General features: G+C 37.6%; 1 protein-coding gene across 3 annotated transcripts in view; it reads left to right on the top strand.

Moving 5' to 3' along the window:
- ERCC6 (ERCC excision repair 6, chromatin remodeling factor) overlaps positions 1-13,222 on the top strand; it is a 46,354-nt gene that overhangs the window by 239 nt on the left and 32,893 nt on the right. For 2 of the 3 annotated variants that reach the window (XM_042863196.1, XM_042863194.1), the window contains exons 2-7: positions 24-254; positions 919-967; positions 1,117-1,550; positions 5,042-5,162; positions 7,599-7,707; positions 9,576-10,302. In XM_042863196.1, the coding sequence (XP_042719130.1) occupies positions 953-967; positions 1,117-1,550; positions 5,042-5,162; positions 7,599-7,707; positions 9,576-10,302 (1,406 nt within the window). In that variant the 5' untranslated portion in view covers positions 24-254; positions 919-952. The remainder of the gene's footprint in view (positions 1-23; positions 255-918; positions 968-1,116; positions 1,551-5,041; positions 5,163-7,598; positions 7,708-9,575; positions 10,303-13,222) is intronic. The other variant, XM_042863195.1, reaches the window with a different exon arrangement.

Genomic DNA, 13,222 nt, shown 5'->3' with positions numbered 1-13,222 from the left:
GTGCTAACAGTGTTTGTGCTCAGGGCCTGGCCTGCTGTGTGCTTCGGGGCTGATGGAAGAAGAGGGTGAGCAGGAATCCGGCCCCGCGGGCTGCCGTGCTGGGAGGGGATGCTGAGCCCCCCAACTCAGTCAGCGTCCTCATTGACTGCGCCCTCATTCACAAAGGTTGTGCCTCCCTGAAGTTGAACTAAGCCCCGTCCTTCACAGAAACACTCCTAAAGGCTCTGAACAATACCAGCACCGAGGTTGCCGTGGTGAGTCTTTCCCTGTTAGTTGTTAGGGCACTGTGTCCTGCTTCAAAGCTGAACTGTCAAACTGAAGCCTGCAGTGGTTCACAGCAGTGCTTTTGCTGGCAAGTTTCCTGGTCTGATTCTCAAACACCTGATCTGTTTTTTCTTGTCTGTTGAGAAGCTTTGTATTGTGATTTTTCTCCAGTAGATGTCCTTTGACTTCTCCCTCTTATTTTCTTATCTTATGAAAAGGTAAAAAGTTGTATGTCAAGCAGGCATGCTTTTCTAGCTGTACTCTTACCAACAACAAATACGGAAACAAAACCAATTTCCTGATTAGGTTTAACACATCTTTTTGTCTGTGTTCAGCTTGACTGTTTTTTCCATACTGTCCACAGAAAACTTATGCTAGGCTGTTTAAAATACTCACTAAATACTAATGGTTTGCTTTTTATGCTTGAACTCTTTTACTATTTTGAATGCTTGTACTTTTGGTTTAGGGTATTTTATGTCATGTACAATTTTGTTATTTTGTCCTCAGGAGCATGACCGTTCATGCAAGGCTCAGTTCACTCTGATGAGGAGAGTAATAGTTACAAACTTTTTTTTTCTTGATATCATCATTTTCTAGGAGTGTATCATACTGTAGACTTTAAGATGTTTTTGCTACTCTTCCTTTTGATTGTATAAATAGTGTGGAGAAGGAAACCTTTGGATGGAGGATGCCTCACAGAAAGGTAAACTACCAGGTGTTTTGAAATCACAATTTCACATGAAGATATGTGCTTGTTTTGCTTCTGTTTGGGCACCATCTTCATGAGGAACTTTGCGCATGAATATTGTTATGGTGATGTGGTTCTTACTATTCTTTGTTGCTTTTGAACAGATAATGCCAACAGAAAGCAGCCACCTACCAGACAGTATTCAAGAACAAGACTCCATTACTAGTGTAAGCCATATTTGCCCCCATAATGCTGAAGAATCAGGAACTGAACAAGAAAATGGCATTTATGACAGTGACCTGGGTAATTGTTTTGGAGTTCACAACTCTGACAGCAAGCCATCCACTTCTGCGGCAGTTCCCATGGAGGTGCCCAGAAGAGGACAACCCCTTCTGCATATCAACAGGCAGCAGATTCAGTCCGTTTCATATAGTGCACAGGCTGCTGAGCTCAAAGGTTTAGGAGTTGATGTGTATGACCAGGATGTATTGGAGCAAGGAGTTCTCCAGCAAGTAGATAATGCAATTAATGAAGCTAACAAAGCAACAAAAATAGCTGATGCTGAAAAAGAATATCAGTCAGTGCTGGATGACTTAAGGTAAGTCTTCTGTCCTTGATGTTGTTTTCTGTTACTGGTAATCAAATTATGCTTAATGTCTCATGTTTTTAAAAGCTGAAAGATTAAAGCGTTTCACTATCAGAACAATGAAGCATTGCTCTTATTTGACCTGTTCAGTCGTGCATCATGGCTTTAGAGACCTGAGATACAGAGCGCATCTCCTTTTTTCTCCTTTGTTGCCCACCATACTGCAGTGCTAATTTGTTTCCTGGGCCGTGGGTAACTGCGTTGTGCTTTGTTGTTCACAGTTACCACAAAAGTATCACTTCTTCAATCCTGCATGCTTCATGTGGTTACCTACTTCTACCTTGTTTCAGTAGCTTGTTACAGTTATTTTCTGTAACTTGGGTGACTCCATGTTGTCAGGGTACTACAACCAGAAAACCCTTTGTTCTGGTTTGTATGAAGTCCTCAAGAATGCTTTTGAATAATAAAATGCTTAATGTGATATATTGATAGTAGAAGACCCTGAGAGATAGGGGCCGCATGCCATTGTGTTTTGATCTTAGAACTTTCTGTTTCTAATCTCATTATAGAATTATTGTGTGATATTGTAGAATTACTGTGTGATAAGAGTTATTTATGTGTGCATTTTTCACTGAGCTGTGTTAGTGTTCTCTTCTAGTTTCTCTTCTAGTCTTCAAGAGTACTGTATGCCTCCATTGTTTGCTTGAACTCTTATGGAGTGCATAGAACTAAGCATATGTATTAGTTCTCCAGTTTGGATGTGGAGAAGTAAATCAACTAAGTATGTGTGTAAAACTGGAGCTTGATTTCAGATGTTATGTAGCAGAAGGAAATAATGATTAGATGGTCATTGAGAAGATGAGCATAGCCAATGCAATTTGATTTATCCAGATATTTTGATATTTGAAAGAGTGATGCACAGCCCTATCAGTTGATTGATATTTTCTGTAAGAGGTATCCCAGTGTTTTTCTTAACCCTGTATTTTCATCTTCCTGCTTACAGTTTTAAAATTAGATTTACATGCAGGGATACAAATTGTGTAGATCTGCAGAAACTTACCTTTATAGAAGGGTCTGTCTAAGTCTGAAAGTTGACTTTGAGAAAATAAGCAGAGATACACATGAGTTGTTGAATGGAGGGACCAGCAAAAGTGCAAATGTGAGTAGTGTGTGATAGTTGATGGTTCTTTAACACTGAATAACTGTAGGTAAGCCTAGGTGAGAAATGTTTTTGAGAAGTTTGTATAGAGTTCGTAGCAGAAGCTGCATGATGGGATAACATCTGCACAAGTTTAAGCAGGAAAAGTAGAAGAAAAAATGATTGAAGTTAATTCTTTCAGTCCTGTTAAATAAAGCGTTGTGGAAGAAGACAGTATAAGAGACCCTAGGTCCAAGGAAGCAAGGACCAATAGATCAGAGACCTGCAAGAGTATAGTACAGTTTAAAGCAAGAAAAAAGACTGAGAAAGGGGTTGGGATGGTTCAGAAAGGTTTAAGGGGAGTGAAGGACTGAACGTGTGAAGATAGCATTGATAGCTGGCAGATCACATCTAGGGAAACAGTGATAGAGTCCAGACTGGAGCTGAGGAGTTCTAAGTGTTCAACAATTTCCTCCCTAAGAATTAAATGAACAATGTAATGCACTTCTTTGCATATAAGGGGAATAATAGTTGCTTTGTAGGCAAGAAGAATTTTCTGGGATGTTTTCATGAAGCTTTGATATGCTAATTTGTATATCCTTGTGAAATATTCTGCTATTTAAATGAAGAAACAGATACATTGCTTTTGATAGTGGGGTAGTGCCTCCCTGCAAACAAATGCAATAGTGAAAACAAAGGAAATCAGTTTATAGCTATTTTATGTAGAAATGAGAAAAATGGTAGGACATAAGTAAGGAAATTTTAATGTACGTATGCTGTTAATTCTTTCAGATAGTTTGATTTCTTGAAACTATATTTATACCTCGTGATCTAAATAAGCATCTGTATATAATGACATCAAACAGTGAACAGTTTTACAAAGTGGAAGCAAACAGTTTCTCATTTAGATTATTGTATGGTATCATAGAATCATGTAAATTGGAAGACACCTGCAAGATCATCAAGTATGAGGTTTAACAAAAGCAAGTGTAGAGTCTTGCATCTGGGGAGGAATAATTGCGTGCACCAGTACAGGTTGGGGGATGAGCTGCTGGAGGGGAGCTCTGCAGAGAGGGACCTGGGTGTCCTGGTGGACGACAGGTTGGCCATGAGCCAGCAGTGTGCCCTTGTGGCCAAGAGGGCCAATGGCATTCTGGGGTGCATTAAAAAGAGCGTGTCCAGCAGGTCGAGGGAGGTGATCCTCCCCCTCTACTCTGCCCTGGTAAGACCTCATCTGGAGTACTGTGTCCAGTTCTGGGCTCCCCAGTACAAAGAAGACAGGGATCTCTTGGAAAGAGTCCAGCAGAGGGCCACAAAAATGGTGAAGGGCCTGGAGCATCTCCCTGATGAAGAAAGGCTGAGGGAACTGGGTCTGTTTAGCCTTGAGAAAAGATGACTGAGAGGGGACCTGATCCAGGTTTATAAATATCTAAGGTGTGGGGGGCAGAATGGCGAGGCCGGACTCTTTTCAGTGGTGAGTGGAGACAGGACAAGGGGAAACGGCCGGAAACTGCAGCATAGGAAGTTCTGCACAAACGTGCAAAGGAACTTCTTTACAGTGAGGTGATGGAGCACTGGAACAGGCTGCCCAGGGAGGTGGTGGAGTCTCCTTCTCTGGAGATGTTCAAGACCTGCCTGGATGCCTACCTGTGCTACCTGGTGTAGGGAACCTGCTTTGGCAGGGGGGTTGGACTCAATGATCTCTGGAGGTCCCTTCCAACCTCTACAATTCTGTGATTCTGTGAAGTTCTGCCTTCAAGCTGACCTATAAAGCCCCATCACAAAACTGTGTCCCTCAATGCCACCTTCACGATGTCAGAACAGTGCACAGAGTGAAAAAAGTGAGCTCCAGATCCAACTCCTGAGTCCCAAAATCTGTTTAATAGAAAGTCTTCCCATTGAAGACATATTGAACTGATAAGAATAGTTACAATGCTTGACTACAGCTAGTTCCATGCTGCTTCCATCTTTGATGCTTGTCACTGTAGCCTGTTTTGTGTTTTGTTGTTGTTGTTTTTTTTTTTTTTAATTGTATTCTGTTTAGTAGCAAAATCAGCCACTCCATTCCATTATTGTAATCATCAGGCTTGTGGCTTCTGAATACTAAATAACTGTGGTTTCTTTAGTGTCATTTCCTTTGACATTTTAATATTAGTAGAACTTTGTTTACAAATATTTATTAATGTTTACATTTTTAAAGTCTTCAATGTTTCTAGTGATGTTTAGTCATAAAGTGCTTATTTAACTCTAGTCCTTTTTAAATCTTACTTTAAACACTGTGGAATTTTTAAATTGTCTGAATTGAGAATGTTCTAATTTTCTTTACTGTAACTGAATAGTACATTGCAATCTTCTTGTTTTTCAGATCATGTACAACATCTCTGAAACAAATAGATAAAATTATTGAGCAACTTTCACCTCAGGCTGCCAACAACAAAGATATAAACAGAAAATTAGACTCTGTAAAACGGCAAAAATACAACAAGGTGATTAGATTACTTTAATTTCTTGCTGACGGTATTTAGCTTATGCTTTGGCTTAAGGTCTGGATTATGTGATATAATTGTTGCTTAATTGTATAGAGCAGAGTCAGTCTAAAATTGCTGTTCTTTCCCTTTTAAAATGGTTTAATTTTCTACAAAAAAAAAAAAAAAAAAAAACTGAACTAAAGATGTGAAGGGGGGTGGGGGAGGAGGCTGATGTTGGCTTTTTGTTTGCATGTTTATTTGGGGGTGGAGGGTGTTGACTCTTAAATTTTAGACAAAGCTGTAAAACTTGCTTGGAAGACTGATTTGCATGAAGTTAACTAAACCCTTCCTGGTAGTATTTCATGAAATGATAAAGCATTGTTAGAGCATGATTTGAGAGTTGGTCTAAATCTCAGCTCTCATGGCCTTCATTTCCCGTATTCCTTTTCCTGATGCTCTTTCACTGCATCTTTCTTGTAGTAATGTGCATCATTGTCTTTTGTGAGCTGTTGTAACTTGCTGGTATGACAGAAGCTGCTCCAGTTTTTTTCCTGCTGTGGTAGTTAGCTAAAGGAGCTGTAGAGCAATCAGGCATCAGTGTAATGTAAGCAATAGACCTGTACATCTGTGAATGGGAAGGAGAAGGGAGAAAAGCAAAACTTCTGATTAGGAATGTAGTTCTTAGATCTTCTCACTGTCTTGTGGAAATGCACCTAATAATTTCTGTAATGATTGCCCAACTCAAAAACTTCCTGTCCACACTTCTGTCCAGTCTCGGGCTTTTTGCCACTGACCCCATTCAGTTGTTTCTTTTTAGTTATTCTTCTCATCATTTCAGCAACTGGGATAATGTTGTATTCACAGTTTAGCCAACAGAGAGGGCGCAGGAGCAAGCAGTACTGAATAGTGGCCCTGGTCTAGCAACTTACTATTAGGAATAAGTAGCTGGAAATATGGGAAGATATATGATTATCATACTTAAACGTGAAGTGTCATCAAGGAATTACATGCTATGTTTTCCTGATATCCCAGTACTTGAAATCATGCACGTTAGTAGCAGATGAAGTTCATAACTCGTTGGAAATCTGTTGTTAGCCATCTATAATGGCTTTTGAAGTGTAAAGATCAATCTCTATATGAAAATCTAATCTGGAAATGTGATCTCAATATGCTCAAGATTCTGGTTAAGTCATAGTGTATTTGGAGGCAGGTGCTCTATGTGAAGCTCATCTTGAACTGAATATGGAGAATTGCCTTTTAGTACTTTCCTTTTTGACGTAGTTAAAAAGAAAAAATGAAAAAATTGGAATTGCTCCATTATTCAGATAAATGGGAAATTAATAACTGTTAGAGCTGTTTCCTTAGAGCTGTCACACAGGGAGTGTTTTGTAATGTAAATTCTTCAGTAGCAAGGATAATGGTTGGGTAGGAGGTAATACATTGTAATGTACACGAATACACTATGCTTTGTGATGTGAAAGGTGCTATGTAAGGACTTGGGCAGGCAAGAGCACTTTCCTTCACGCACAAAAAAAGCTGATTGCATCATAAACTTCATTTTTATTATTTACTAAACTATGTGCCTCTGTATGTGGGGAAAATACTTTGAAAAAGTGAAGTTACACATGAGGAAAGTTGTACTGCCTGTGTGTTAGTGTTACGGTCTGGAATTTCTTGTTTCATTAGTGAGTATAGCAACACCAAGGGAATTGCAATATTACTGGTAAACACACAGTTGAAGACATTACAGTCAGATAAAAGGGGTTGCAGAAGAGCTAGATGTGAATCATTTTCATTGCAGTAATGAACTATACTTGTTATAATGTCTGTAGTGTTGAATTTTTTCACTTATTTTTCAAAAGCATTTTACTTTGTAGTTTTTGCTGTTAAAGTAGCTGCACCCATTCCTGAATTAGTTATGTACAAACATACATTAAGATATCTGACTTGTGTTTTTTTCTTCCTTTCTAAGCAAACATTCCAAAACTTCTGGGTGATAAATAAATCCTAATGAATATTATAATTGCTTTAAATAGATTATTTGCCAGTAATTCAGTCTTGCAAATCATGGACTTTTTTTTTTTTTAATATTCCTCACATATCTCACTAATCCAAGGGCTGCTTTTGGTTGTATCAGCATAGTTATAAAATGACCTTGAAAAATGGGCATGAAAATGCATAATGAGCATGTGAAATATGTGTATAAATAGTATTGTCTTACTGTGTATTTTTAAGATGATTGTACACATAAATTTATGCATGTTTTGTGAGTTATCAATCACAGACACTTTGTGACAATGTTGTGCTTTTTAATTAAATGGGATACTTTGAACATTTGAGTGTGACTTTCTAGTAGAAAATACTGTAAGTGTTATAGCTTAAGTATTGTTTAAAAGGATAGCAGGATCCTGAAATAGCTTGAAGTTTTAATAATGTACCTAATTGTCATTCAAGGAGCAACAGCTAAAGAAGATCAAAGCAAAGCAGAAACGTCTCCAAGCAGTTCTTGGTGGAACTGAGATTCTTGATAAAGTAAATGAAATTGAATTTGAGGATGATGAAGGTATGTATGGGAGAAGGCTGAAACTTCTGCTCTACTTTGGCGTACTGCCTTTTGTTGTTTGAAGGTAATTTGCAAGATCTTTGCCAATAAGGAAATACATTTCAGTGGCTTGTTTTCAAAGAGAGTGTTAGGAACGCTCATTTTCTGCACCTGCAGAATTGCAAATCTTGGCATATTCATGTGGGAAGTTTTAAGAAACGGATGTTAATCCTTGTTCAGCTCAGTAGGGATGACTGATGCACATTAGAGTATTGGGCTTAATAAATTGGAAATCTTAACATTTTTTCACAGCTAATTTGATAATGATGACTAGCATTGTGATTGAATTACATTTTATATGCTGGATGCTATCAGTCAGCATTAACAAAATTGTTTTTTTCTTATTGTTGAAAATTATAGTTAGAAATGTAAGAGGGGAATACTTTATCAGGCTATACTACGTTAAAACAACAAAAAAAAAAGAATAGAAAACAGCTTCCAGAGCAATATGTTTGTTCTCTGAGTTTTCTTATGCAAATGTTCCACTGTTTTCTTTTTCACTGCCCTCTACAAACTGAGATTGCATTTTGTAACTCCAGGTTAACTGTATTTCACTCGCCATCATTATGTGTGGTATCCAGAAGGGCAGGTTTGGACCCGTACAATGTTGTCCTCTGCACTGATTCCTCCTCCCTTCCCCCTCATTGTGCTATATCCTTATGCCCTGTGTCCATTGCAGATGTGGATTCTGAATCTCAGAAGGCTTGTGTTCCTCTCCTGGGTCAAGAAACTTTAGTGAGAATGAAAACTTCAGTAAACTTTTCTTAGCAGGAAATCATCTTAAGCTTTTTTTCTTCTAATGAGTTTACGCAGGAAAACTCTGGCACCTAGTGTGATGAAATGTGGCTAGAAACTGTATGGAGCCCAAGACAGACAAAATGAAGTTGAACAGTTCCTATGGTTTGAGAAACTGATGAGCTGAAAAGGGAGGAGTTTCTAGCCAGATGCATCATCTTTATGCATTAAACATGCTTTAGTGATAAATACGATGCTTTAAATAGCATATAGAGTAGCATACCATGCTGGCAGTTCTGTTGTAGCTACTGTGAAATTTTGGACTTTAGTAATAGATTCTAGGTTGGCATTTCCCTTCAGCTTCTTGAATTCAAGAAATATCCCCCCTCCTTGCTGTCAGATGACAACACAGTTAACACAAATATAATAAGTGTGGTAGATGTGTATGCAGTTTAACTGTAGTGCTTATCAATGACAGTATGCTGTTTGGTCAATCTGACTTTTAAAATCATAATCCTAATGCTGTTGTAGTATTGGAGGGTTTAGGGGTTTTTTTTAGCTTATGGGAAGAATCTTTTGTCTCTCCTGGTATGCTTAATGGAGACTTCAGATTTCAAGCTTATAAGAAAATCTAAACAATCAGTAATAGAAATAGAAGTGGACATTGTTACTGCTTCTGGGAATTCTGTGCTTTGTTGTAGTGAATATGATGACATATTGAGCTGAAAGTATAGGGAACACATTAGAGTTCATGTGGTGTTAAGGATTATTCTTCTATGTTAGTTTTTGCTGCTGCTGTGTGTTATTCCAGAAGTATTAGCATTCTGAGAGCGTGCATAATGTTTCCTATATGAAATTTTAGAAGTAACTTGAATTTTAAAAAAGACAAGTCTGTTTTGACCTTTTTTGTTGGTTTCTGCCTTTTTTGACCTTTTCATATTATGTATGTAAAACATGATGTATATGTTAGTTTGCAGTTGTTTTTAAACTTTAAATCTATTTGGTTTTTATGCACAATTTTGTTCATGTATTGGAGTTATTCAGAACATGTGGAAGGCATTGTGGTTATTCTGTTGTTTTTTTTTTTGTTGCAGTGCCTGGTCCTTCATCTCTTGGCAGTATGCTTATGCCTGTTCAGGAAACAGAGTGGGAAGAGCTTATTCGTACAGGCCAGATGACCCCGTTTGGAACTAAAATACCTCAGAAGCCAGAGAGGAAAACACGACGACTAATGCTAAATGAAGCATCTGATTTTGAAAAGTATTTAGCAGACCAGGCTAAGCTGTCATCTGAGAGAAAGAAGTTATCCCTTCACAAAAGAGCAAAGAAGAAAGCACAAGCCAAAAATGTTCAGTGCGTAGCTCCCACATCTGCTACAAAGGAAAAAAGAGGTAAAGTTCTGTCAAAAACAGATAAACGTTTAAAAAAACACTTGAAGAAACTTCAGAAGCATGCCCTTCAGGTTCATTCAAAAGCAGGTATTCCAAAAGAAAAAAAAAATCTTGAGACTACAAAGCTGAAGCCTGGACAAGAAGATGATAGTGGAGAATCTGAGTATGTACCTGATGAGGAACAACTTGAGCCAGCGGCAGTTGAAGAGGAGGAAGAACAGGCATCTTCACATGCTGAAAATGATTCTGATTATGAACTCAGGAATTTGTCAGGGAAGGGAAAATATTCGGTGAGGCGGGATTCTAAAGATGCTGAAAACGACGTTGACTACTTTCCAAGCTCTGAGGAGGAAGAACATACAGTAGGGAAGCGCAAAGTAAAAAGATGGAGAGATGATGGAGATGAAGACTATTATAAACAGAGACTAAGGTTAGTCCCAGACTTTTTAGTAGCAACATTACCAAATGATATTGCACGTGTAAAAGACAAAATCTGTAATACACGACTAGGAATTGGAATAAGGGGGAGGACACAGTCAGAATGATCATAGCCTTTCTAAGGGAATCAGGCATACTTAATTATTAGGATTCTGTTATTTAATTTTTCTGATCATTTCAAGATCATTCAAAAGTAAGTTATTTCAGTTTTGCATTTGTTTGTTCTTTACAGTACTGTGAATATGCCAACAGTAGAGTATATACAAAAATGTATTATGTATTACTTGGCAGCATTGCTGTTTACTTAAGCTGTTTACTTTTGTCTACAGATCCTCATACCTGCCTTTCAAATATATATATGACATGTTCTATTTGATAGGCAAAATTACAGAATAGACAGACTCCCTCATCAGAGGGAAGGCATTTTCTCACTGTGAGAGATGTCTTTGGTTTGGCTTGGGATGGGATGCTTGGGTTTTGGCTTCAGTGACTAGTCAGGAAAAAATTACTTGAACAAATGTTTATGTACTGTTTTTGTATAAACCATTAGTTAGATGAAATCTCAGGCAAATATATTAATTTGAACATCAATATAAATTGGATTTTGATTTTAAACTTGTAAAATACATACTGGAAAGGAATCATCTGTTCTTTTTTATTATCGAGTAATAACTCTTGCATAACTTAGATAAGTAGTAAAGACTGGACATCATGTTGCGATTAGTGAAATCTAAAAAGAGCTGCCTTCTGTGACAGTGGTTTTCCTTTCTTTCTGTTCTTATTGACAGTGATGTTCTTATTTAACAAAGATGTGGCAGTGGTAGTAGTTTTCTTGAGCTGTGATGACCTAAGGTTGTAAACTGCATAAGATTTATAAAAAGAATCAGCATCTTCTATTAAATAAACTAGTATAATTAGGTAGAGCAATACAGCTAAGATGTCAAGAACACGTTACTTCTAAAAATGGCACCTGAAGCACCTAGTGCTAATCTGTAATTTATGAAATCTGTATAGCCTGGGTGTTAATGATTTCTCTGTAGCTACAGTGTGCTGTTGAGGTGCTTTGTTTTGTTTTTTTTTTTTTCTCCTACTGGTATCATTACTGTTGAGCTCCTAACAATAAGACTGTGCAATGTTACTATTGTTATAGCTGTTTGGAAAACATTTTTAAGGGCCATTGAAGTGACATGTAATTTAAGGTCCTTCAAGTGGTTTTTAGCCCTTAGAAAAGCATGGATTCCAAGTTGAAAGCAGCTTTCCTGGAGTGAAAGGTGCAGTGGTTATTAAAGCTGTAGAGAAGAGTGACTAATATAGGTAAAAGTCCTAGCATAACATCTGGTTAATGGTGGAGAGACTTAAATTTTGTGTTTTGCAGAAATGGAACATTTACAAAATTAAATTACGCTGTATTAAAAAGAGGGGTTAAGAAGTTATATGAATACCCATCTTCAACCTGTGATAAGAACTGTTGTGGAGAAAGAGGCATGTTCTGATAGAGATGCTTGTGCTCTAGTTGCAGCATTATTACAGGTAACAAAATGTTAAGTAGGAAGAGGTCAACTTGTCTTTCACTTCTTACACTACTAAGGCAGATCAGGAGCTGGCATTAGGCTTGCAATCTCAGGATGCTGCTTTTCAAGGTTAAGGACTAGTTTATTGCTTCTTGAATAGAAGATTTCAATGAGAGGCTAATCTGAACAATGTCCATAGGGTCAAAAAAGTGTGTTTTTTATTGGGGTACATTAACAGAAATTAATTGTATTTAACCACTCAGATATTTACTGTTTTATTGAATAAAATCATACTTTTCACATGTAAATTAGACCAATATTAAATCATTTTTAATTCAGTGTTTTCATCAAGAGTAATTTATTTTGATTGAAAGTTTTAATATGACTCTCAGTTTAAATTCATTCAAACACGTTTTTTAATAACGTTAAGATTGTGACAATTTATCCTTAGCAAAGTCATATCATAGACTACATTTCTTTTGGTTACTAAAGTTACAATAAAAGCCTAAATGAATTTTAGAAATATCAATAACTGTAATTGCCACCAAAACACTACATCTCTTAAAAATTTCATAGCTACAGTTATTGTGGCTGTTAAGCTGCAGCTGTCCACATTGACGTTTTTATGCTGACACCCTCAGGTAATCTTCATTATGGGAAATGCCATGAGAGAATAAAGTGTAGTGAATTAAGAAACATATTAAGAATGCTGAAGAAATGCTGTCATTTGCTTACATTTATGTCTTGTTTCACATCAGTTATACTTTTGAATGCAAATAAATGAGTGAGATTATGGTATATTTTACCCCTGAGATAGGCAAGGGAAAGTCCTTTAGGATTACTTTAGTATTCTGAACATCTAGTCTTGTGCTTGGTGCTGTATAAAGTCCTACACTCTTGAAGGCTGAAAATGAGTTTCTTTAACATTAAAACTTTTCAGGGATGGGACTTGAAGAGATTGGTCTGTGTCAAGGGGGAAATACGATGATGATGTTAAAGCATGGTAATTAGCTAATTATGGGACTGCTAGAGGAACTGACTATTTCCAAAGAGGAGCTGATGCATCTGTGCTAAACAGGGCAAGCAGGAGAACAGCTGCTCTGCTTTTCTTCTGAAGGCAACTTGTGTCAGTCGGCCTGGTCGCTCACAGCCAGGCGTGGTCAGCGGAAAGTGGAAAGGCCAGAATTCAGCACACCCTTTTAGTAATATCTCTGCTCTTGCATCGCTCTTGCCTTTCTCTTGTTACCATTACTAGAGCAGTGTTGCTGTGCAGACATGTGGGGAAAAAATCTTCTGGCTAATGTAGCAAGGAACACCAGGGTTGTGGGGAGGTAAAGTAAATCAGTGACAGACTGTCAGGTGCTAAATGCTAAGTTGAGGATTCAGTGCAAGGTGGTGTTA

This window comes from Lagopus leucura, unplaced genomic scaffold, assembly GCF_019238085.1.
Source record: "Lagopus leucura isolate 7727_CA_CO unplaced genomic scaffold, USGS_WTPT01 Super-Scaffold_739, whole genome shotgun sequence".
Taxonomy (NCBI): Eukaryota; Metazoa; Chordata; class Aves; order Galliformes; family Phasianidae; genus Lagopus; species Lagopus leucura.
This window is presented reverse-complemented; position numbering and strand designations above follow the sequence as displayed.